Source organism: Podarcis tiliguerta (assembly GCF_965153285.1).
Source record: "Podarcis tiliguerta genome assembly, chromosome: Z".
Lineage (NCBI taxonomy): Eukaryota > Metazoa > Chordata > Lepidosauria > Squamata > Lacertidae > Podarcis > Podarcis tiliguerta.
In genome coordinates, this window is record NC_139553.1 from 47,475,638 (window position 1) to 47,498,590 (window position 22,953).

Here is a 22,953-nt window from a genome sequence, read left to right on the forward strand (position 1 = left end):
TACTAGTTAATAGCAAGGGGATGGAAAGTGATTGCATCTGGAGTTCAAATGTATCAACGGAAGCTGAATACTTTGTTGGAGTATTTATTCGAGAATACTCTACCCAGGAGAAAGCTGTTTATTTTGCACGAAAGACATGCTTGAAAGGTGCTTGCAACTCATAATAACTGCAAGGAGGCTTTCTAAAACTGGACTCTCTCTGAATGCTGGAGTTCATTTGGATGCTTCTAAGTCAGTAAGAAATGCTTGAAAAGGGAAGACATAGCCAAGCTTCTGCAGTAATCTCCTCTTTCATGGAATATTCCAAACATGCAGTTTCAAAATGTTCTAGAGAGACTGTCAAATCATGCTCTGGAGCGCAGAAGCTCCTTGATATGCCAAGTCCTCGATGTGGAATCTAAACATAAGGCGCATTTACAAGGTTATTCTTCGTGTTTTAAAGGAAATTGGGAGGGGACATCATTTAAAAGCCCCCTCTCCAAGTTACTGCACATAATGTAGGTCACTGGAACACTTCATGTCCATGCAGTCTGTACATCCTGAAGGCACAGCTAGGCTTGGATATGTGCCAGAAATTGTGAAGGCAAGTCCCTTCAGTCTTGGCTGGGTTAAATCCAGGCCACTCATTTACTCTGGGAATGAAATTGCTTTATCCCATACTTTATCATCTTCAGCCTCTTGATTTTCTCATTCTGACTTTATGTTATGACACATGTATTAAAATGGCTCTTGGAGAGCAGAGCTTGTTTATAACAATAGTGTCTTGTGACACTCATTAAGAGACTAACAAGCTCGGGATACTTCCAGATGAACTGGTTGTTGAGCATTTAGCCTGACTTTGCAGGAGGTGCTACAATGCCTGCTATTTACTGAACATTCCTTTTGATTTGTTTGTGGGCAGGTTATGTAGTGTCACATTAAGACACTGCCACCCCACACTTTCCAGTGCATTTCCCCATAACTTTCCTTACAGCAAAAATTCTGGAGGTGTTGTTTTTTTTAACAGTAAACCGATTTCAATTGCAGAACTTGAATTTGCCTTTTGCAGCTGAATTTTCCCACCCATACAAAATACGAACAGGTAGGAAGCAGTCTGTGTTGTATAGTGGTTAGAGTGTTGGACATGGATCTTAGGAGACCCCCCTCAATCCTGGAGCTCATTGGGTGACCTTGAACTAGACACCATCTCTTAGCCTAACCTACCACACAGAGTTGTGAGGGTAAACTGGCAGAACCATTGAGCTCATTGGAGGAATGGTGTAATATACTCTCAATTTTGGAAAGTTATTTGTTCATTATACATTTGCACACCTCTTAAGATACCATACCAATTTTTTCTGTGTGCGTTCCCAAAACTGAAAAATGGATTTTCATCTATGGTTGGATACAATTGAACCCTGTTTTGAATCAAGATGACGGACTGAGTCTTTTAAAACTGCACTTATTTTTTTTCCAAATTTCACATGATGGGTCCTGAGATCAAGGAGCTTCATCTATGTTTGGATACTGCATTTTGATGTATTTCATAGAATCATAGAATCATAGAATCCTAGAGTTGGAAGAGACCACAAGGGCCATCGAGTCCAACCCCCTGCCAAGCAGAAAACACCATCAGAGCACTCCTGACATATGGTTGTCAAGCCTCTGCTTAAAGACCTCCAAAGAAGGAGACTCCACCACACTCCTTGGCAGCATATTCCACTGTCGAACAGCTCTTACTGTCAGGAAGTTCTTCCTAATGTTTAGGTGGAATCTTCAGAGAAGCGGACACGGAGCAATGGATCCAAACTACAAGAAAGAAGTTAAGCAGCCAGGACTTGGCATCCTGGAGAATAAACGTTCTGTGCTTCTCCTTCAGCTTGCAGTTGGATCAATTTTCAGTGCAAATCGAGCTTACCAGGGCTCACTCAAGATGTCTTTCTACCTGAGGCCAAGGGAAAGATGCTGCTGCTCCCTACCCCGGCATAGTTCCAGTCACAGAATCCAGCCAACCCTGCGCATGCAAACAGGTGAACAGTCTCATGCACATGGACCATTTGACCTCTAACATGTTGCTAATCGGACCTCTGAGTTTGATGGGAACCAGCCTTTCCAACAGCATTTCCAAATTCCATGCAGCCCAAATTCCATGCATTTATCTTTCTTGCTGGGCAGGGGAAGGGGGAAAGTTAGGAACCACAGCCAATTGCTTTGGCACCGAGCTGGTTGCATTTACCTGCTGAGTCCTTGCTTGCTTATCAGAAAGCACATTGCTCAGAGATTCTTGGCTCATTCAAACTTCATTTTGTGTTGAGTTTCTAGACACAGGTCTGCACTTTAAAGCTCCATGTCCAACTGCTTCCCCACATACACTTTCTCCAGGAAAACGCGCTCTTTACTGCTGATTTGGAGCAAACAGCAACCTTCAGAAAACCTGAATTGCCTTTTGTTGAGATTCAGTGTGGAGCTGCACATAGAATGCGCAGGGCAAACAGTAAGTGTAGATGAAACTTCTGCTCTGAAGCTTTTTTCTCTTTCAGCATTATCTGTACAATTCCATGCACACTTTCCTGGAAGCTACACCTTACTGAAGATGCTAGTTTATTTTGCTTATTTTCCATCCCTCTTTCGCACACACTCTTCTCAGATTGCAGGAAGAAATAGCTGCACACTTTCTAGCCAAACTTTATGAAGGGTAAGCTGGGAGGGGGAACATTCTCTCTCCAAACAACTGCACTGGGAATGGATTACTTAAACACCCTCCCTCCTTCAGTCTTTTGCCTCTTATTGGTTGTAGAGACTGAGAGACGCATGTATGCTCTCTACCAGCCCAATGCTCCTCTCATACAAAGCGGGAAGCTATGCAAAGACTTTCTCGGTGGTGTTCATGTTTCAGTCTTGGAGCGATATAAAACCAACTCTCACAAAGCAGCCAGAGAAAGAAGGGAAGGTTTTGCCTGGAAGGTTTTGCTCCTGCCTGAGGATGGACACAACTTGGTGTGTAACCAGCCTGAGTTCAAGCACTCCCAGAGTAAGTCACCACCTGTCTTCTTTGTGTTTCCCATAAGGCTTTATGTTATCTAGCAATGTGTGAAGAAACTGCTTTGCATGGAGGGGCAGTTTGCTGTACAGAAATGTCTGAATAATAACAGTGAAGATTTAAAGGGTATTTAACACACACAAACTTTTGCATCCATGCTCAATATGGTTCCTTCGTTATTTCTGTTTTAAAATAAACATCCTTCTTCAGCCTTTCAATTGGAGGGCTGTGGCTCAGTGTTTACTTGCATACAGAGCGTCCCAGGTTTCAACCATGACATCCCCACATAGAGCTGGGAAATTGACCATTGTCTGGACCTCTGGGGAGCTGATGCCTGTCAGTGGTAGCAGAGAGCTAAAAGGAAGGCTCTAGGCTGATGGTGCCTGGTTTAGGGAGAGAATTAAGCATTTGCCTTCACAGCTGTGACCCTAGAGTCCTGGGACAAAAGTTGAAGGCAGACATTGCCTTCAGACCCTCCACTCTTGGAAGCACAAAGCTGGTTGCTTCGGGAGGCAGGATGCTGGACTCGGCTGACTTTTGATCTCTTCCAGCAGATCAGATCTTAAGCAATAGTAGACCTGGAATGCACCTGCATCCTGGGGGAGTGCTGTAGCTTAGTGGTAGAGCATTTGCTCTGCACACAGAAGGTCCCAGGTTCAATCCCTGGCACCTCCAGAATGTCCCCTACCTGAAACCCTGGAAAGCCACTGCCTGTCAATGAAGACAACATACCATGTTAGAGGGAACCATGCTCTGACTCCATAGAATGCCATTTCCTGGTTTCATCTCCTTCATGAGTAAACTGGGAAGGCCAAGGATGTAGTTTGCACGTATGCAGCTTGTGATTCTGTTGTGTTTTCTCTTTCTTAAAAAAAATAAAAATAGGCTAGCTATTGGATGATGTGACACACAAGACTCCAGATCCCAAGAAGAGTTCACTGCACCCCACATCTCCATCCTGGGCACCAGCATGCATTCCAGGGACAACGACTCCACCCCCAGCCCCACTGAGCAGCCTTTGCAAGATCTTTACTCCTCTCCAGCCAACCTCTCCTCCCACTGCCCTATCTTTGTCTCCAGTTACCAGTTTGTCCTCATCCCAGTCCTCTACTGCATCATCTTCATCCTCGGACTGGTGGGGAACAGCATGGTGGTAGCAGTGCTGTGTTGGCAGCGGAGCCCGAGGAAAGTCTCCAGCATTTACATCGTCAACCTGGCTGTGGCGGACTTGCTGGCCCTGACCACACTTCCTTTTTGGGCTGCATACTATACGTATGGGTACAACTGGCTCTTTGGCCCAGTGATGTGCAAAATCACCAGCTCGGTCCTTTGCCTGACCATGTTTGCCAGCATCTTCTTCATCACCTGCCTAAGCCTGAACCGCTACCAGGCAGTTGCCCACCCATTCCAGTCCCAGCAAGGGACACTGCAGCAAGCGTCCAAGACTGCGCTTCTGGTCTGGGGACTGGCAGCCCTAACTTCCCTGCCAACTTTCTACTTCCGCAACACCAAATACATCGTGGAGCTAGGTGTGACAGCCTGCATCATGGCCTACCCATCAGAGAAATACTCCAGCTGGTCAGCTGGAACAGCCTTGATGAAGAACATCCTTGGGTTCCTGGTCCCCCTCATCATCATTATCACGTGCTACCTTTGGATCAGGGTGCACCTGATGAGAGCTCAGGGGTTTGGGAAGAACCAGCAGACGAGGGATAGAGTCCTGAAGCTGGTGGCCACTGTGGTGGTGGCTTTCTTGGTCTGCTGGCTCCCCTTCCACATCCTCACCTTCCTGGATGCCCTTTCCTGGATGGATGTGATCAGCAATTGCTGGGTCACCTCTGTCATTGACGCAGCCCTACCGTTTGGGCTCTCCATGGGGTTCGCTAACAGCTGCATCAATCCTTTGTTGTACTATGTCATCAGCAGCCAGTTCCAGGAGAAACTCCAACATTTGTTCAAGCTGAGGCTCTATCAGTTCAAGGGGAAAACCTTTGCCCCAGCAAAACTTGCTCCCCCAAAATCACGGAGTCCCTGATGGGGGCAGACCAAAGCAGAGTCTATGTGAAGCCACAGACACACCCACCATGGGTGCTCTGAGTGAGTGAGCAGCATCTGGAAACTTTTAGGAGGAGGAGGAGGAGGAGGAGGAGGAGGAGGAGGCGGCTGCGTTCTTGCTCGGTTTCCTCGCCTGCTTTTTACACATCTCCTGGAACAAACTGTCCAGCAAAGACTGTGCTTTCACTTTCTTGAACAAATTTTGACTTCTTCATGCATTTTACTTGCTCTATGTTTTGTTTTTATACATTGCGGGGTGTGTGTGTGTGTGTGAGACAGGGTTTGACTTACCGTCAGTAAACATTTGGGTGACATTACAAACCCAGTAGTTGTTTGTGACGAAAGGGCAGCCCTTCTGGCTTCTAGATGCCATCAGGGAGGAAAGCTGGCTTATAGGAAATGCCAGAGGGAGGGAGGGAGAGAGGGAGGGAGGGAGAGAGGGAGAGAGAGAGAGAGAGAGAGAGAGAGAGAGAGAGAGAGAGAGAGCGCAGTATGTAGTCATTTCTGCCTTTGAAATTCCGGTAATGTCTGGGAAAATCCGGACGTATGGCAGCTATAGTGTGTAGAGCAAGTGCACAGACAGCCCTCTTGCTTTGGATGTGCTAAAACAATAAAGAGTCTTGTGGAATCTTAAAGACTACTATGGCCTCAGCTTACATGGACCAGTCAGGGCTGGTCCAATACATTTTGCTGCCTGAGGCAAGGGATAAAATGGCTCTCCATCTCACCCCATTCCATTTACAGAAGCCAGCTAGACTGGTTGCTGAATCTTAGTACCCACATTGACAATGAGGCAGTGTCTCCCCCATTTCCTGGGGGCAGCAAGTTTGTTGGGGGTGTGAGGATGCCAGGCCTCACCCCTGCACTCCCTGTTCCCATCTGCCAACTGAAGCAGCTGCCTCACTCTGCCTCATGGTAGAGCTGGCCCTGAATATAGTCCACTTCATCAGATGCTTGAGGTGTTATCCTGAGTTATAGATATACATACCTTCTGGGAATGGGAGGAGAAATTCAATTAAGTTCTCATTTAAAACCAAACCTCCCTAATTCACACTTTCTGGGGGGAGGGAAATGCAATAACTGAAACACAGCCATCCTTTGAAATTAATGTTGTATCTTTTGTGATATTAAATCTCTGCTGGGATTCTCTCACCAAAGAGGACTTGCCCTAAACCTAGATTTTGGCATCCAGAGATTTTCCTTTATAACTATTTTATTTTACCTTGCAACCACAGTAGAGGAAGAAAGTGCTAAAGTTTAACTCTTCACCCCATCTGCTGCAATCCCAATTATCATCAGCCCCCTCCCTGCCCCTACTGCTAGGTAAAGGTAAAGGGACCCCTGACCATTAGGTCCAGTCGTGACCGACTCTGGGGTTGCGGCTCTCATCTCAATTTCTTGGCCGAGGGAGCTGGCGTACAGCTTCCGGGTCATGTGGCCAGCATGACAAAGCTGCTTCTGGTGAACCAGAGCAGCGCACGGAAACACCGTTTACCTTCCCGCCGGAGTGGTACCTATTTATCTACGCCCCTACTGCTAGCAGCCTGCTATTCATGGGCGTAGCCAAGGGGGCCCAGGGAGGGGAAACTGCCCCCCATCAACAAATATTGATAAAAATACATAGCAAACTAAGGTTCTGTCCCTCCCCAACAAAAGGCCTGCCTCCCTTAACAAAAATCCTGGCTATGCCCATGTTGCCATTTGTGTATTTTTTTAAAAAAAGGCATGCACATTAAGTGCAAAGATGTGTTTAATGATGTGTCTTCTTTGGACCCTGAGAATTAATTTTGTCACTCAGAATCAAGAAGTTGCTCTGAGGAGCATAATGAACAGCTGTTATGATGTCAGCCTCTGCATTTATCTGTGGCACCTTTTAATGAGAAGGAAGTCTAACGACCTGCATTCAGAGGAGGGAGGTTGTTTTTTCTAAAACAGTCAGAAAAGTTGCTTGTTTATCTACTGTGTGCACAACTAGTAAACACCACTGAGGACAGCATGTTCTCCCCTCCTCACTGAACACATTGCAGCAGCAAAGTATTGGCTCCATCCAGGCTACTCATCCATGCAGACGTGATTTATTACTGCATCTGTAGAGGAATGCACAGCTTTGTTGCCACATGTCTCCAGCCAGTTGGACACATCTCTTTTGGCTCCTTCTTCTCTGCTTACACACACACACACACACACACACACAGCCTTCTGATCATTACGAAAGGCATTTCTGCAACATTAGGACTAGCACCAGCCACACATAGCATCATCATCTTTGGACATGATCCAGCATGCACTTAAGCTCAGTGATTTCAATTGCTGAGATGGTGCTGGCACTTTGAAGACTTAGGTTACTGTCCTAAACACACTTGCAACACAATCTTAAACATGGTTACTCAGAAGTAAGTCCTATTAAGAAGACAATAGGAACCCTGCACCTGGATCAGGCCAAAGGCCTATTTAGCCCAGCATCCAATTCTCAAAGTGGTGAACCCTAATGGGAGGCCTACAAACAGGGCATCTCCCTGCTTGCATACAGGAAATTGCCATTCCAAGGCAAATCTGTTCCTGATAGTGGAGGGAGAACATGGAATGGGGCCTACTTCTGAGTAGATGTATATTCTAGGATTGCACTGTGATTGTGGCCAGAGCTTTTGTAGACAAGAAACTTCTGGTGGTGTGGGCTCTGGTCCACAGAAGCTTATGCTACAATACATAACACCTGTTGGGTGCTAGAAAATAACTATGTTGCTTTTGCTGAACAAGATTAAGACAATTACCTCTCTGTGAAGCTGTGTTGGAGGACTATAGCTCTCTTCACACAGAAGGTCCCTGGTTCAATCCCTGGCTTCTCCAGTTAAAAAGATCTGGTAACTGGTAATTGCAATATCTTCATTAAAGTGTAAATGGGTCAATTGCCTATTGAAACCCTTTCATATGCAGAGTGAGCAGCGTTTAGTATGTGAATGTTGGTTAGAGTAGACTTCTTGCAAGTAGACGTCTTCTCCACAGAGGGCTATAGTCCTCCTGTGAAAGGAGACAAGGAACTGCTGCCTCTCTTTGCCTCTTCACTGATCACTCTCTATTCCTTGAAATGTCTAGTAACACATCCCATATGTACAGAAGAACTGCTAACACAATCAGCATTCTAGCTAATGCTGCTGCGAAAACCCACAGCCTCTTCCCCTGACTCTCACAGATCCAGAGTCAGATCCTGACAGCAAACAGGACAGCTCCAGGACAGAAGAAAAGCCATGCCCAAGGGACTGTTCTACCTCTATCTACATTCCTGAACCAATGGGAGGGGGGATGACCCAGCAAGTCATACACTCGCCCTCTGTTCTGTTGCTATGATAAACCAATTCTCCTGCTCTCTTATTATAGACATTGGGGATGTGCTAACTCAAGACATGGACCATGACAGCACTGTGTCATTTAACCCATTGCTCACGCTACACCAATGCCTGTTTTCCATTTCCCTAAGCTGAAAATAGTCACAGGTGCCCTTCCTCTATCAGACACATTTTGAGATGCTGAGGCGTCTAGGAAGGTTACAGAGGCTGTGTGCCACAAGAGATCAAAATGCAAAACCTGCCCTGCAAGCCCAGCTCCAGCGAACCATTATTAGTGATTGCTAAAGGTCTTGTAGTGGGCTTTGGCTCCCCTTGTTCTGTTTTTATCATGGCAAAAGGAACTTTTATCCCATCCAGCTGTCCAAACCGGGGTTGATGGGGGTGTGAGTGAAGGAAGCAATCATTTATAGTCTTGTCTTCAGTGTGGGATTAATCATGTTTGGACTCGGGTCCTGAAAGAGCATCCCTTGAGAATCTCTCTTTTTTGTCTTCATCCTGATAATGAAGGCTGATAATGATGCTCATCCCCACCAGTTGTTGCCCCCAGGATGGATTGGAAACAGCAGGCCTAAAACAGCTGATCCTGGGCAAGGCCCCTTCTTAGGGCTCCGCACTCAGGTCTCATACCAGGGTGGCAGTTGCTCTTTGAAGAAAGGAGTTGCAGTGTTGCAGATGCTGCAATGAGGATTTCCCCCTTCAGTCTTGCTACTCAAAATAGTGAATCTGAACTCTGAGGGTGCTTAAGAACCAATGAAGTTACTGCTGAATCAGGTCAGAGGCCCATCTAGCATCCTGTTATCACATTGGCTCAACAGATGCCCCAAAGGGAAACCCACCAGCAGGACCTGAGTTCAAGAGAAGCACTCTCCCCGCTTGTGATTCCCAGCAAATGTTATTCAGAGGCAGCAAGTGGAGGGAGAAGACTGTCATTGACATCCTCATCATGAATTTGCTTAATCCTCTTTTACAGCTGAGGGCAATAGTTTAACTATACTCTGTGGGAGTAAGTGCTTTCTTTTATCTGTCCTGAAACTTCCAACATTCAGCTTGGAGTCCATGAGTTCTGGTATTATGAGAGAGAGGGAGGGAGAGAGGGAGGGAGGGAGGGAGGGAGGGAGGGAAGTGCTTCCACATCTGCCCCCACTCACCCACCCACTAACCTTTTTTAAAAACTCAAAAGCCCTTTCCTCATAGGTATGATGCTCCAGTCCCTTGATTGTTTTTGGCTGCACTTTTCTTCCAGACAGTCTCTGTTCTTGGTGGGATCCAATCACACATTGGCAAATTCATGTTGCACAATTAAACCTGATTGAAAACTTTTGCACGAGAAACCTGCTTCACCAGAATTGTGCTTTTCGGGATAAGTAAAGTGATGTGGAGATGCATTGGAAAGCGGGATAACATTTGCTTGACACGTTGTTGCCTGATATTGAAGCCATGGATTCTGCATCTGGTCCCAATCTCAAGATGAATGTCAGGAGCGTTAGCTGACATTCCCACGAGGTCCTTTTAGGGGCTATGCAGGACTCAGGTTGCACCAACATGCTGGGAACCAGGTGCATGGCAGTGGTGGATATCCTGTCTCTGGAAGCAAAAAACTTGTCTCTTACCCAGGTCTCTTTGCATTCATAGGCAAAGCAGACAGGTTCCTGGTACTATAGGTGGAAAACTGGAATAAAGAGAAACAAGGTTATTTTCTATGAACAAAAGGCGCATTTGGATGTGGAGAATATTGTGCTAGTTTTCGGATTCTAATGTGAGTACTTCTGTCCCATTTTCTAATGTTCCTTTCACACTGCAGTACCTCTTGCATTTTGGAATTGTGCCTTTTTGATCAGCATTTGATCAGCAATAGACCTCCAGGTATAGGACAGTATATAAATTCTAATAAGAATAAGAATAAGAATAAGAATAAGAATAAGAATAAGAATAAGAATAATGCAATGAATCTCATTCAACCCAGTGGGTGTGGTGTGGTACATCAAATAATGTTATTGGACAGTGAAAACAGTAGGAAAGAGCTGTATGCTGGTATACTGCCCCATTTAAAAAACAAAAAAACTTTACTCACATGCTTTTTGGGATAATGGGGCTGCAAACAAGGCTTTTTGAGAATCAAAAAACATGGAGATGTGAGCTTAATATGCACTATATTCCATTAATGTGGGGGAGGGAGACAGTGCTCCTGAAGGTAGGAGTCTATTAATTGATGAAGATGATCATCCAAATGTCATAGACCAAATGGAGCAAACAGCAAGCAGACCTAGTGGTGGGAGGAAAAAATCCTTAAATAAGAGACACGGGGGAATGACTAATGGACTTCAATGTCTGTACACTAATGCACAAAGCATGGGAAATAAACAAGATGAGCTTGAGCTCTTGGTACAGCAAACTAAATATGACATAATAGGCATCACTGAAACCTGGTGGGATAAGTCCCACGATTGGAATGTAAAAATGGAGGGATACAATCTATTTCAGAGAAACAGACCAGACAAGAAAGGAGGAGGAGTGGCGTTATATGTCAGGGATGTGTATACCTGTGAGGAGATCCAAGATTTAGAACCTCAAAGCCAAAGTGAGAGCATTTGGGTCAAAATTAAGGGAGAGAAGAATAATAGTGACCTCATTGTGGGAGTTTACTATAGATCCCCAAGCCAAACGGAGGACATAGATGATGCCTTCCTGGAACAGATGGCCAAGCATGCAAAAGGAAGGGAGATAGTAGTAATGGGGGACTTCAATTACCCAGATATTTGTTGGAGGTCAAACTCAGCCAAGAGCATAAGGTCAAACAGATTCCTCACTGGCCTTGCAGACAACTTCATTGTCCAGAAAGTGGGAGAAGCAACAAGAGGAACAGCCATTTTAGATCTGGTCCTAACCAATGTCGATGACCTGGTTAATGGGGTAGAAGTGGAAGGATCATTAGGCGCAAGTGATCATGCTCTTCTGAAGTTTACTATACAACGGAAAGGAGCAGCCAAGCATACTAGGACTCAATTTCTTGACTTTAAGAAAGCCAACTTCATAAAACTTAGGGAAGTGCTGGGTGACATCCCATGGACAGTAATACTAAAAGGAAAGGGAGTTCATGATGGCTGGGAGTTTGTTAAGAGGGAGATAGTAAAAGCACAACTTCAGGCAATACCAATGAGACGGAAACATGGAAGGTGCCTAAAGAAGCCAGGGTGGCTATCTAAAGAACTTTTAACTGAGTTAAGATTAAAAAATGATGTGTACAAAAAATGGAAAAGGGGGGAAACCACTAAAGAGGAATTCAAACAAATAGCCAGCACGTGTAGACACAAAGTCAGAAAAGCTAAAGCACAGAATGAACTCAGGCTTGCTAGAGAGGTTAAAAGCAACAAAAAAGGCTTCTATGGGTATGTTCGTAGCAAAAGGAAGAACAAAGAAACAGTGGGGTCACTCAGAGGAGAAGATGGTGAAATGCAAACAGGGGACACAGAAAGGGCTGAACTCCTCAATGCCTTCTTTGCCTCAGTCTTCTCCGATAAAGAAAACAATGCCCGACCTGAAGAATTTGGAGGAAATGATTCAGCAGAGGAAACACAGCCCAGAATAACTAAGGAGATAGTACAAGAATACTTGGCTAGTTTAGATGTATTCAAGTCTCCAGGGCCAGATGAACTGCATCCAAGAGTATTAAAAGAACTGGCAGATGTGATCTCAGAACCACTGGCAGTCATCTTTGAGAATTCCTGGAGAACAGGCGAAGTCCCGGCAGACTGGAGGAGGGCAAATGTTGTCCCTATTTTCAAAAAGGGGAAAAGAGAGGACCCAAATAATTACCGCCCAGTCAGTCTGACATCAATACCAGGGAAGATTCTGGAGCAGATCATTAAGCAAACAATCTGTGAGCACCTAGAAAGGAATGCTGTGATCACCAATAGTCAGCATGGATTTCTGAAAAATAAGTCATGTCAGACTAACCTGATCTCATTTTTTGACAGAATTACAAGCCTGGTAGATGAAGGGAACGCAGTGGATGTAGTCTACCTTGATTTCAGCAAGGCATTTGACAAGGTGCCCCATGATATTCTTGTAAAGAAGCTGGTAAAATGCGGTCTTGACTATGCTACCACTCAGTGGATTTGTAACTGGCTGACTGACCGGACCCAAAGGGTGCTCATCAATGGTTCCTCTTCATCCTGGAGAAGAGTGACTAGTGGGGTGCCACAGGGTTCTGTCTTGGGCCCGGTCTTATTCAACATCTTTATCAACGACTTGGATGATGGACTCAAGGGCATCCTGATCAAATTTGCAGATGACACCAAACTGGGAGGGGTGGCTAACACCCCAGAAGACAGGATCACACTTCAAAACGACCTTGACAGATTAGAGAACTGGGCCAAAACAAACAAGATGAATTTTAACAGGGAGAAATGTAAAGTATTGCACTTGGGCAAAAAAAATGAGAGGCACAAATACAAGATGGGTGACACCTGGCTTGAGAGCAGTACATGTGAAAAGGATCTAGGAGTCTTGGTTGACCACAAACTTAACATGAGCCAACAGTGTGACGCGGCAGCTAAAAAAGCCAATGCAATTCTGGGCTGCATCAATAGGAGTATAGCATCTAGATCAAGGGAAGTTATAGTGCCACTGTATTCTGCTCTGGTCAGACCTCACCTGGAGTACTGTGTCCAGTTCTGGGCACCACAGTTCAAGAAAGACACTGACAAACTAGAACGTGTACAGAGGAGGGCAACCAAAATGGTCAAAGGCCTGGAAACAATGCCTTATGAGGATCGGCTAAGGGAGCTGGGCATGTTTAGCCTGGAGAAGAGGAGGTTAAGGGGTGATATGATAGCCATGTTCAAATATATAAAAGGATGTCACATAGAGGAGGGAGAAAGGTTGTTTTCTGCTGCTCCAGAGAAGCGGACACGGAGCAATGGATACAAACTACAAGAAAGAAGATTCCACCTAAACATTAGGAAGAACTTCCTGACAGTAAGAGCTGTTCGACAGTGGAATTTGCTGCCAAGGAGTGTGGTGGAGTCTCCTTCTTTGGAGGTCTTTAAGCAGAGGCTTGACAACCATATGTCAGGAGTGCTCTGATGGTGTTTCCTGCTTGGCAGGGGGTTGGACTCGATGACCCTTGTGGTCTCTTCCAACTCTATGATTCTATGATTCTATGATTCTAGTTCCAAAGGTTGCATCTACTTTTTCACATGTCCATGGGCTTAATCAATTAGAGCAGGGGTTGGCAAAGTTTTTGTGGCTTGGGCCAGTTCACGGTCTCGCAGACACCGCGGAGGGCCAGAGTGCAAACGCTATTTCTTACACTCCTTCGGGTGCAAAGGGTGTGTGTGCAGCTTCCCATTGGCTGCAGGAGTTTCCTGCAGCCAATGGGATGCCGGCTAGCGTCACAGAAGGCTGTCCCCACTCTGCTCCATGCTGGCTTAGCGCAGCACATGGGAGCCAACCAACCGGGTGCTGGGGGTCCCTGAGTGGGCGCAGGGTGTCCATTGGCCGGTTAAACGACCCCCACGGGCCGCTTGTGGCCTGTGGGCTTTAGGTTGCTGACCCCTGAATTAGGGAATCCTTATTTCCTTAATAAGGATTTTGGATTTTGTGTATGAGGAAACCATTCAATGATAGGTGGAAGAAGAGGATAGTTGTTATTTTTTATTATTAAAAAGGATGCCAAAAAGACATTTGCAAACAATCAATGTAACTGTGCTACCAGGAAATAGTCTCTGGATTCCCACCCCCACCCCTCACTTTGAAGGAGTACGGTGTGTGGTTTCTCCAACAAACCTTATCTGGGAGTTTTGGAATTTATTCAGAGACATTCTGAAGTGCTTTGCTCATCCCTGTGTATAAAGAGGAAGATAAGAAAGGGTTTTATACATTGCCAAAACCCAAAACAAAGCAACGCTTTGGACAAAGCGGATGTTAGCTATTTATGCACAGTATAGGAACTCTCAGAATCTTAGAATTGCAGAGTTGGAAGGGATTCTGAGGACCATCTAGTCCAACCCCCTGCAATACCTGCTCTGAGTGCTCACAGAAATGAAGGGAAGCCTGCGCCCACCAGGGCAAGGGCCTTTTCCCTAGCGAGAATCCAGCTGTGCAATATCCTGCTAGGGAAGCTCCCAGGTTCTTTACGGCCAGCTGGACCATTCTGTTTCCCAAGGCCTTCTTGAGTCATAGAAAACATTTACGTACTGCTATATCATTAAAAATATCCAAGCCATTTACGATAATTGCATGCTGCTTACTAGAACACAAATGGCTTGCAATAAGTTTAGTTTGTGTGTGTGTGCGTGCGTGCATGTTAACTTTGGGGTGGTAAGTCTTATCTGCTGGAAGGAGAAAGTGGAAACCTCTCAAGAAGGATATGTGTGGCCTGGCTGGGTCACGGACAGAAGGCGGAGTGCAAGGACTGGATAGAGAGAAAGAAAGACACATTTGTTTGAATGTTTAAGGAAGACGCTGTAATCTTCACCTAAGGAAAAACTAAGCCCATGCTTAGATTAACATGTGAATGTAAATACTTTGCATATATCCTTCTTTAGCTATATGTTCTGCATGTAAAAGGTTTTGAATATTTTATCACTTTAATTTCAAGAAAAGAATCAGAATTGCACATGATTTTGCTTCCTTGCTGCTACTCTGCCAGCACAGTATGCTGATACAATAAATACGAAGAAAGAGAGGGAGAGAAAGAGAAAGTTCAAAACACACTTCAAAGACTGGTGCAAGAAAGAGAGAGAGAGAGAAAGAGAGAGAAAGAGAGAGAGCTGGCTAAGCAAAGCACTTCATATGGTGAGGTAAGCTGCAAACTTGCTTATTAAACTTAACTTTCCATTTTGCTCAGGTCTTGGTCAGTTTGCTATCAAGAAATTTGCTGAGGAGTTTGAAGAAGGCACAGTGAGTGGGAGTCTGAGAAATTAATTAGCGAAACTCTGAAACTTTTTACTCTTTCATGTGAAAAAGAAGACAAAGATATATATTGCTGGTATCTCTGAAAACCCAAAACAATGCAATGCCTGGGACAAAGGGAATTTAAGCCAATTATGCACTGTGTGGGAACTCTCAGAATCAGAACAGTAGAGTTGGAAGAGACTCTGAGGCTCATCAAGTCTAAACCCCTGCAATGCAGGAAGAAATGGGCGCCCTGTTAATGCTGGAATCCTTGCTTTCTTTTCTTTTGTAAAAGCAAACAAATATAAAGGATTCTTCTTACACCAAATCCGGGTCAAAAAAACAAAGGTAAAATAGACACAGCAATATTAAGCGACTGAAAAAAGAACTTCCAATTTGTAGGTATACTTTTATCATAAAGATGAGCCTTTGCCAACCTGGTGTGCTTCAGAGGTTTTGAACTGAAATGTCATGCTCAGTTATCTCAGGCTGATAGGAATTGTAGTCCAAAACCAGACTGATAATCACATTGCTTTTGAAAAGCAACCAGTGGGGCAATATCAGAAGGTTTGCAGAGGATGCTTTTAAAAAATTATTATTAAGACAAATGACTGAAAGGGAGCATCTCACCCCTCAAACAGCCCAGTGAACACTGCCAGTCTGGGATGCTCCTCACCTGACAACCTGAGTAAGCAGTCAATGCTGATGTCCTGGTTTTGGTTGTGTATACCAGTTGAGACCAGGAAACCTAAAAGAGCATCTCACCCCTTCTATACCAAATTGACCACTGCACTCTGCAGGTGAGGGCCACCTGCAGGTACCAACCTATAAGGGGATTCCTTGAGGAGGTCACCAATAGAGGACCCCAATAGAGGAATTGAGCAGTTAGTGTCATGACACCTCCTGTTTGGAATTCCTCCCCCTTGAGTCTTAGGGCTCATTCACACTTACCTTTGCTCTGCCTTTCTAGGCACAGGTCTTGGCTTCCCAGGTCTGTGTCTGAGCATTCCCCCCCCCCTGCTTTCCCCAGGAAAACTCCACCTTTACCACTGAATTGGAGCCAATGGGTTTTCTGTGGATTGCTGTTTGCTCTGGTTTTGTGGCAAATAGTGGGTTCCTGTGGCTCCTCTAGGGGTAAAGAATTAATATCATAAACATCATCTAGGAGGGGGGGGGGAGTGTCTGATGGGAGTTGTAGTCCAAAATATCTGAAGGGCAGCAGGTTGCAGAAGGTTGTTACAAAGGGGCACAGAGCGCTTGCTTCACATGCGGGAGGGTTACAGTCCAAGGGAATGTGTGGGAGGGCTTTGTCTGTGGCATCACCTCACCTGGGGAGCTTCCTGCCCAAAGAAGTTAGCTCATCTTCCTCTTTATCTGTGTTCTGACATTTGAAGGTTTTCATTTTTTAAAGCAAGACTTTGATTCTCTTGCTGCTTCATCAATTGCTAGTCTCAATGGGTATGTGAGCACTGGTGTTTGTTTTTCTTAAACACACTTTTAGAGTCTTGAATTATGCTTGATTTATTTCATTGTTTCAATAATGGGGTGTTGTTAATTTTAGTCAGGGGTATTTGTTTTATTCTTTAGGCCCCTCCAGACTGGTATTTTATTGTGGGTGTATTCTGCACTTGACATAATCATAGTACATTTGTGGTGAATTTATTCTGCATTATTAGTTCTGTGATGCTACTGCATGGGGAGCATTAATGCTGTGGTGTATTCAATTTCCCCAGTATTTCAGAGGTGAAAAATAAGTGTGTTGCCAGGAAAGAGTGTAGTGGATGAACCAAACAGAGTAAATGATACCATACGAGTCATGCATACGGGTATGCTTATGGCAAAGGCAAGGAAACAATGGTTTGTGATAACCACTCAGAATAATAATAATTCAGATGTACATTTCTTATAAGTTTGCTTTAAAGTTATCAAGCTAGGGATTCTACCTGTTGTAATCAGTCTCCCAGAGTTAAAACGATAAGGACTTGGTTGCCCTCTATAGGCAAAAGAGAATTTTAAACTAAAAATGTAACACATGGAGTTTTAGTGAGTAGAAAAGGCTCTTACAAGAAAACACACCCTTCGCCCCCCCCAACAAAATATTTGAGGGGGGGTCCTCATTCAAACAGTGTGCAAGCATTGCATCTTGTGATCAATTATTTGGGGTGGAGCTTACCAGCCCCCCAATATTTTATTAAAGTTGGCCCCCCGACTTTGTGTCCATACAGCTTCTGCCTATTTGTATTTCATACAATATATATATATGGTTTTCCAAATTAAAGTTTTGCAATCACATATCCAACATACATCATAAAAACAAGATTCCAAAGAATCTCCTGAACTTCCCTCCTCCCCTTTGTGGGGCCTATTGTTAGTCATTTCCTCCTACATCTTTTATAATAATCCAAATCTTTTGCACGTCCGTTATATCCAAAATTAAACTACAAGTGTTATTCAATCCTACTAACGATTTTAACTGTTTACAATGATTTTTAAGATAAATTAGAAATTTCCCCCATTCGTTATCAAAATTTTGGTCTTCCTGATTTCTGATTGCCTGTTTGTATTTCAGATCTAGAGTCACGTTGCACATTTTTAAAACCCTACATGGACCCTTCATAAGTAGACCGTCAAACCGCGGCCACTCCCTTCTATTACAGTTTCTGGCAGAAATAAGGAGAACAGCTGCGCTCTGCTTTTCTCTCTCTTTTTTTTCATGTACTTTTGGCAGCATCGTTAGGTCGTCACTGCACTCCGATTAAGCTTCGTATCAACACCTGGCTAGCAACGCGTTTCCGTGATCAGCATCAAGGTCTCGCCTTGCTATCCGCTCTATCAGCCCCGCTGCGCGTTCTTTGCTCTGAGCACCCTGCAGCTTTGCAGGAGGAAGACGGGGCACTTCTGACCTTGGGGCTGCTCCGGGGTTTCAGAAGCAGAAGCCGGCGGGTCTGCTGTCTGTGCCTTCCAGTTGGCAACCCTTTTGCCCATAGAAGAGGGGATAGCACATGGGGCAGGGTCCGTCATTTCCTCACAAAAGCCCTCTCTCCTTGGCGGAGGAAGGAAAACCCATCTTGCGGTCCTCACTGACTAGCACAGCTAACGACTCAGGCTCACGCACTGAAGTAAGCCCCACCGACTGCAAAGGGACTTCCTCCAGGGAAAATGTGTTCCTTCATGCCCCTCACTCATCCCTGTCTTCCGCCGAATTAGCCCTCTGAATTAACCCCGTTCAGCCTAAGAGCAGAAAAGGGGTTGGCAAGTTGGGGCGGAGCGATCTGGCCCTTTAGCTTAGAAAGGCAAAACTGTAAAAAAGGTAAAAACTGTAAAAAATAATAATAAACAAACTACAGTGGTACCTCAGGTTACATACGCTTCAGGTTACATACGCTTCCGGTTACAGACTCCGCTAACCCAGAAATAGTGCTTCAGGTTAAGAACTTTGCTTCAGGATGAGAACAGAAATTGTGCTCCGGCGGTGCGGCGGCAGCAGGAGGCCCCATTAGCTAAAGTGGTGCTTCAGGTTAAGAACAGTTTCAGGTTAAGAACGGACCTCTGGGCCGAATTAAGTACTTAACCCGAGGTACCACTGTACTGTAAAAAGCATGCATTTTAAAATGTGCACTGTCCGCAGTCCTACATCCGTTTTCTGGCACTTAAGTCCCACTGATCACAGCGGCGATTACTTCTGGATAGCCTTGCACTGCAACATGGCTGGCATGGCTCATTCCATAGAAGATGAGATGCAGGGTAGCGGGTTCGGGTCCCATGTTGGTTGAAAGAATCCTGCATTGCAGGGGGTTGGACTAGATGACCCTCGAGGTCCCCGATCGCGTCTAACTCTACGATTCTTTGATTCTTACACAGAGACACACAACCAAGAATTTGGCAATGACGTGCTGCAGTGTGCAAGTAAAGTAAATGCCATATTGGGGGGGGGGTTAAAGGGGGAAAGAGGGGAGGGAACGATAGCATGAGGGAGGAAACTTTTCCTTGCTAACTTTTCCCTCCCCTCTTTTCACCCCTAAGCAGTCAGTCCACCAATTTGTATAGGAATATTAAACACCATACCAACCTATGTACGACTGCTATCAGGATTTCTAAGCTAATGTATGTTAAAGCTCTATGAATGTACGTTATTCTATTTTTTCCTGCCGAGTACTTGATGCTGGTGATGGCGCAAGCAGTTTTCTTTAATTTGAAGAGGAGAAATCGTGTGAGAGTTACTGTGGCATAAGACATTTTGATTTCATATATATATGTTCCTTGGGACTAATTTTTAATTTTTCATTTCTGCGGTTGCTCTGCTCCGTTGCGTCAGCCAGTCTTTCAGATTCACAGCAGGTACCTATCCATGCTTGCTCAGAACTCAGTCGCACTATTTTCAGTTGGGTTTCCTCACGAGTAAGGGTGCATAGCGTTGTAGACTCAGCTGCCTTCCAGGTCAATTCGAAGTGCTGGTTTTGACCTATGAAGCTATAAATGGCTCAGGACCGCAATTCCTCAAATACCGTCTCTCTTCGTATGAACCAATCTGGGCCCTGCGTTCATCAGGCCCTTCTTGGTGTGCCTCCTCCTTGAGAGGTGCGGAGGGTGGCGACAGGGGAACGGGTCTTTTCTGCAGCGGCTCCCTGTCTGTGGAATGCTCTCCCCAGGGAGGTTTGGGCGCCAGACAAAAACCAGGTCTTTGGCTGTTTGATATCCCCTGCCATTTTAAAATGTGTTGTAGGAAGGGGGATTATAGGGTTGTCTTTGTAGGTTTTTAATTATTGTTACGTATTTTGTGCTTTTTAAATCGTAATTTTATGTTGTGAACTGCCCTGAGACCTGCGGGATGGGGCGGTATACAAATTTAATTAATAATAATAATAATAATAATAATAATAATAATTATTAATAAAGATTCAAAGTAACATGTAAACATGTAACATGTAAACATGTCAGTGCAGCATGGCATGGCATAGCATAGCATCCCCCCATATACATAACCAAAAACAGTGTCCCACGCCTCTCTTCGACAGAGATTTTCAACTCTGACAAATACGAAAGATCAGAAAGGGGGGGGGGGATTGTGTTGTTGTGGAGATGAGAGTTTGTCTCAAATTTTGTCTTATAAATGACATTACCTGACAAAAGCAACTTCACACCTCCCATTCAGTTTGTATATACTTAAGGTACATATGTAAGAGGCTTCTTTTTAATTTTATTTTGGGAATAATTCATGTTGTTATGTAGCTTCATTGTTTCACACTTTCTGGATGCTTCGTGATCATATTATATAGGAGCTATGTTCTGTGTTATAAATTAAGCACAGCCAAGCGTTGTTTCTTTTTATTTTCCAGTGTATTTTTTTATCAATAAAAAAATGGTATGGCATGAGCAAATTTTTATTCTGAAAGTGTGGCCCAGAGAAAACAGTTTGAGAACCACTGGTTTAGCTAGTTTGGAGAGGGGAGGCTTCTCACGCCCTTAGAATCCTAGAACTGTAGAGCTGGAAAGGGTCCCGAGGGTCATCTAGCCCAACCCCCCGCAATGCGGGAATCCAAACTAAAGCATCCGTGACAGATGACCAACTTCTGCGTAAAAACCTCCAAAGAAAGAGAATCCACTTCCTGGGAAGTTTTTCAGCAGAGGTTGGGTGGTTATCTGTCCTAGATTCTTGTTGTACCGCCCAACTCTTATTCTAAGAACGTTGCAATAAGAAAACCCCTCTCCTGGGAAGATGTATCCTTAATTGCGGGCAGAAGCTAGTGGTATACGATAAAGTTTCCCGCAAGTTTTTCTTTAAGGTGAACGCTGAAGGTGTCTGCTGAATTTCTATTGGTGGAGCCTTTGGACCAATGAGAAGACAGGCTTTGTTTCAGGTGGTTTGAGGAGCCTCGCCCAGGACAGTTCAGCAGCTGAACTGACTCGCTAGCGAGCGGAGGGCAAACTGAAGCAGCTTCTGCGGACGGAGATTCGGAATCTGAGGAGAGAAAAAGGTAAGACTGAGAGCTCCAGGAGCCTCCTCGGTTCACCCGGGCTGACTCGCGTTCAGAATCCTCCGCAGGGACTTCCAGAAGTGCATTTGGAGGGGGCTCCCACCTTGCAGGAAAGCGCCCCCGCTGCTCCCACTGCCCCTTGGCGCCAAACGGAAGCCCCCGAGCCCATTTGTCATCGAAGCGGAGCAAACGGTCCGGGGGGGATGGAAACACATAGGTTTTTCTATGCGGTAGGGATAGCATTTCAATTGAAGCCCCAATTTTTCAGGTCCTAAAGATGAGCATCCAAAGATGCGTATGCGCCGGGATGCTGTTCCGAAGGGATGTGCGCGTGCGCGCGTGGAGCGACTGTGGTGGGAATCGGCACCTGCTCGAACTTAAACAATTGCAAAAGTTTATGCGCCTAAGAACTTGAAAGGATACGCATGCATGGGGGACCGGGAACAAAACGCTAGGGTCGGGCTTCCTTGTGCCCTAACATTCGAGTTAGCTGTGTGTCGCCTGCCGTGGTCCCCGTAGCACCCGCTCTCTGCGCTTGCATGGCGACTTGGAAGAGGACTTCTGTTTTGCAACAAGGAAGGGGTGATTTTAGGGTGGTGGTGGTGTGGTGTTGGAAGATTTAACTTTCCGATCCTCAGCTGTCCCCAATTAGGTTTAGAAGAAACCTTCTATTGAGTCTTCCCCTCTCTCCTTGCAAGGAGACTTGAACACGGATCATCTCCCCACGCCACAGCAAAGCAAATTAAACTCGGAAAAAGCGCCACAAAATATTTATTTTCGTGGGGAGGGTGAGTGTGCATACATGCAAGTTTGGGGCGTCATTCGCAGTTTCTTAGCTTCTCGAATGTGCTGCAAATATGCTGGCAGCAACCGCTGCCCTTCATAGGAGTCTTTTTGTTTTGGGGACCAGCCTTTCGCTTATGCGTGGTTTGCCTCGTTGCCGTTTGCCTGTAGTTGAGGCTCCTTATTCCCCTCATAGCTGTCAACCTTCCCTTTTTTGGCGGAAAATTCCCTTATTCCAGCGCCGTTTCCCGCGGCTATCCCGGATTGTTAGATATCCCGTAGACTGTCCCCGGAACAGGTGAGGCTGCTGATCCCTTACTTTCAAATCTGAAAAACATTTGTTCTCCAAATGTTTTAGGTGGAGGCTGGTGAAAGTTCTTCTGCAAAGCCTCTGGAGCGGGCAGCAAATTGGCAAAAAGTTTCGTTTTTGTGGACCAGTGCAGTTTGGCGACGAGAACAGAGGTAGAGTTTTGCTTATTGTAATCTTAGGCTCGTCCAGGCAGGATAAAAGTGAATGGTTGAATCTCAGAACTGGAGGGAACCCCAAGAGTCACTTAGCTCAGGCTCCTAATGATGGAAGCTGTCTGTTGAAATTGTGCAAACCATTCGGGAACCAGATGCTAGGAGCGGCGGTATAGAACTATTTCCAATGAATGCATTAAATACCATTGAAAGAAACCACCCCCGTATGGTACTCCACAAGAATTATTTTATTTATTTTATTTTCCTTAAAGCTTAAGCACTGCTTGACTGTATAAAAATATCATTTCAAAGCGATTTGGGGGGGGGGATAAAACAATGACTTTAGATGTGAAAACTGTTAAAAACAAGTATTTCAAAGAATAATCATTAAAATCAATAATGAGCCAAAAACATTTCA

General features: G+C 45.1%; 1 protein-coding gene across 1 annotated transcript; it reads left to right on the forward strand.

The window, feature by feature from the left end:
- The first annotated feature begins 2,771 nt into the window (after nt 1-2,771).
- Nucleotides 2,772-5,709, forward strand: AGTR2 (angiotensin II receptor type 2). Its single transcript, XM_083422791.1, has 2 exons — nt 2,772-3,010; nt 3,905-5,709. The coding sequence occupies exon 2, from the start codon at nt 3,990-3,992 to the stop codon at nt 5,052-5,054; it is 1,065 nt and encodes a 354-aa protein (XP_083278917.1). The 5' UTR covers nt 2,772-3,010; nt 3,905-3,989; the 3' UTR covers nt 5,055-5,709.
- The last annotated feature ends 17,244 nt before the right edge of the window (nt 5,710-22,953 follow it).

Bases quoted from the DNA above. Each gene is read 5' to 3' on its own strand.
- AGTR2 (XM_083422791.1), top strand. From the start codon at position 3,990: ATGCATTCCAGGGACAACGACTCCACCCCCAGCCCCACTGAGCAGCCT.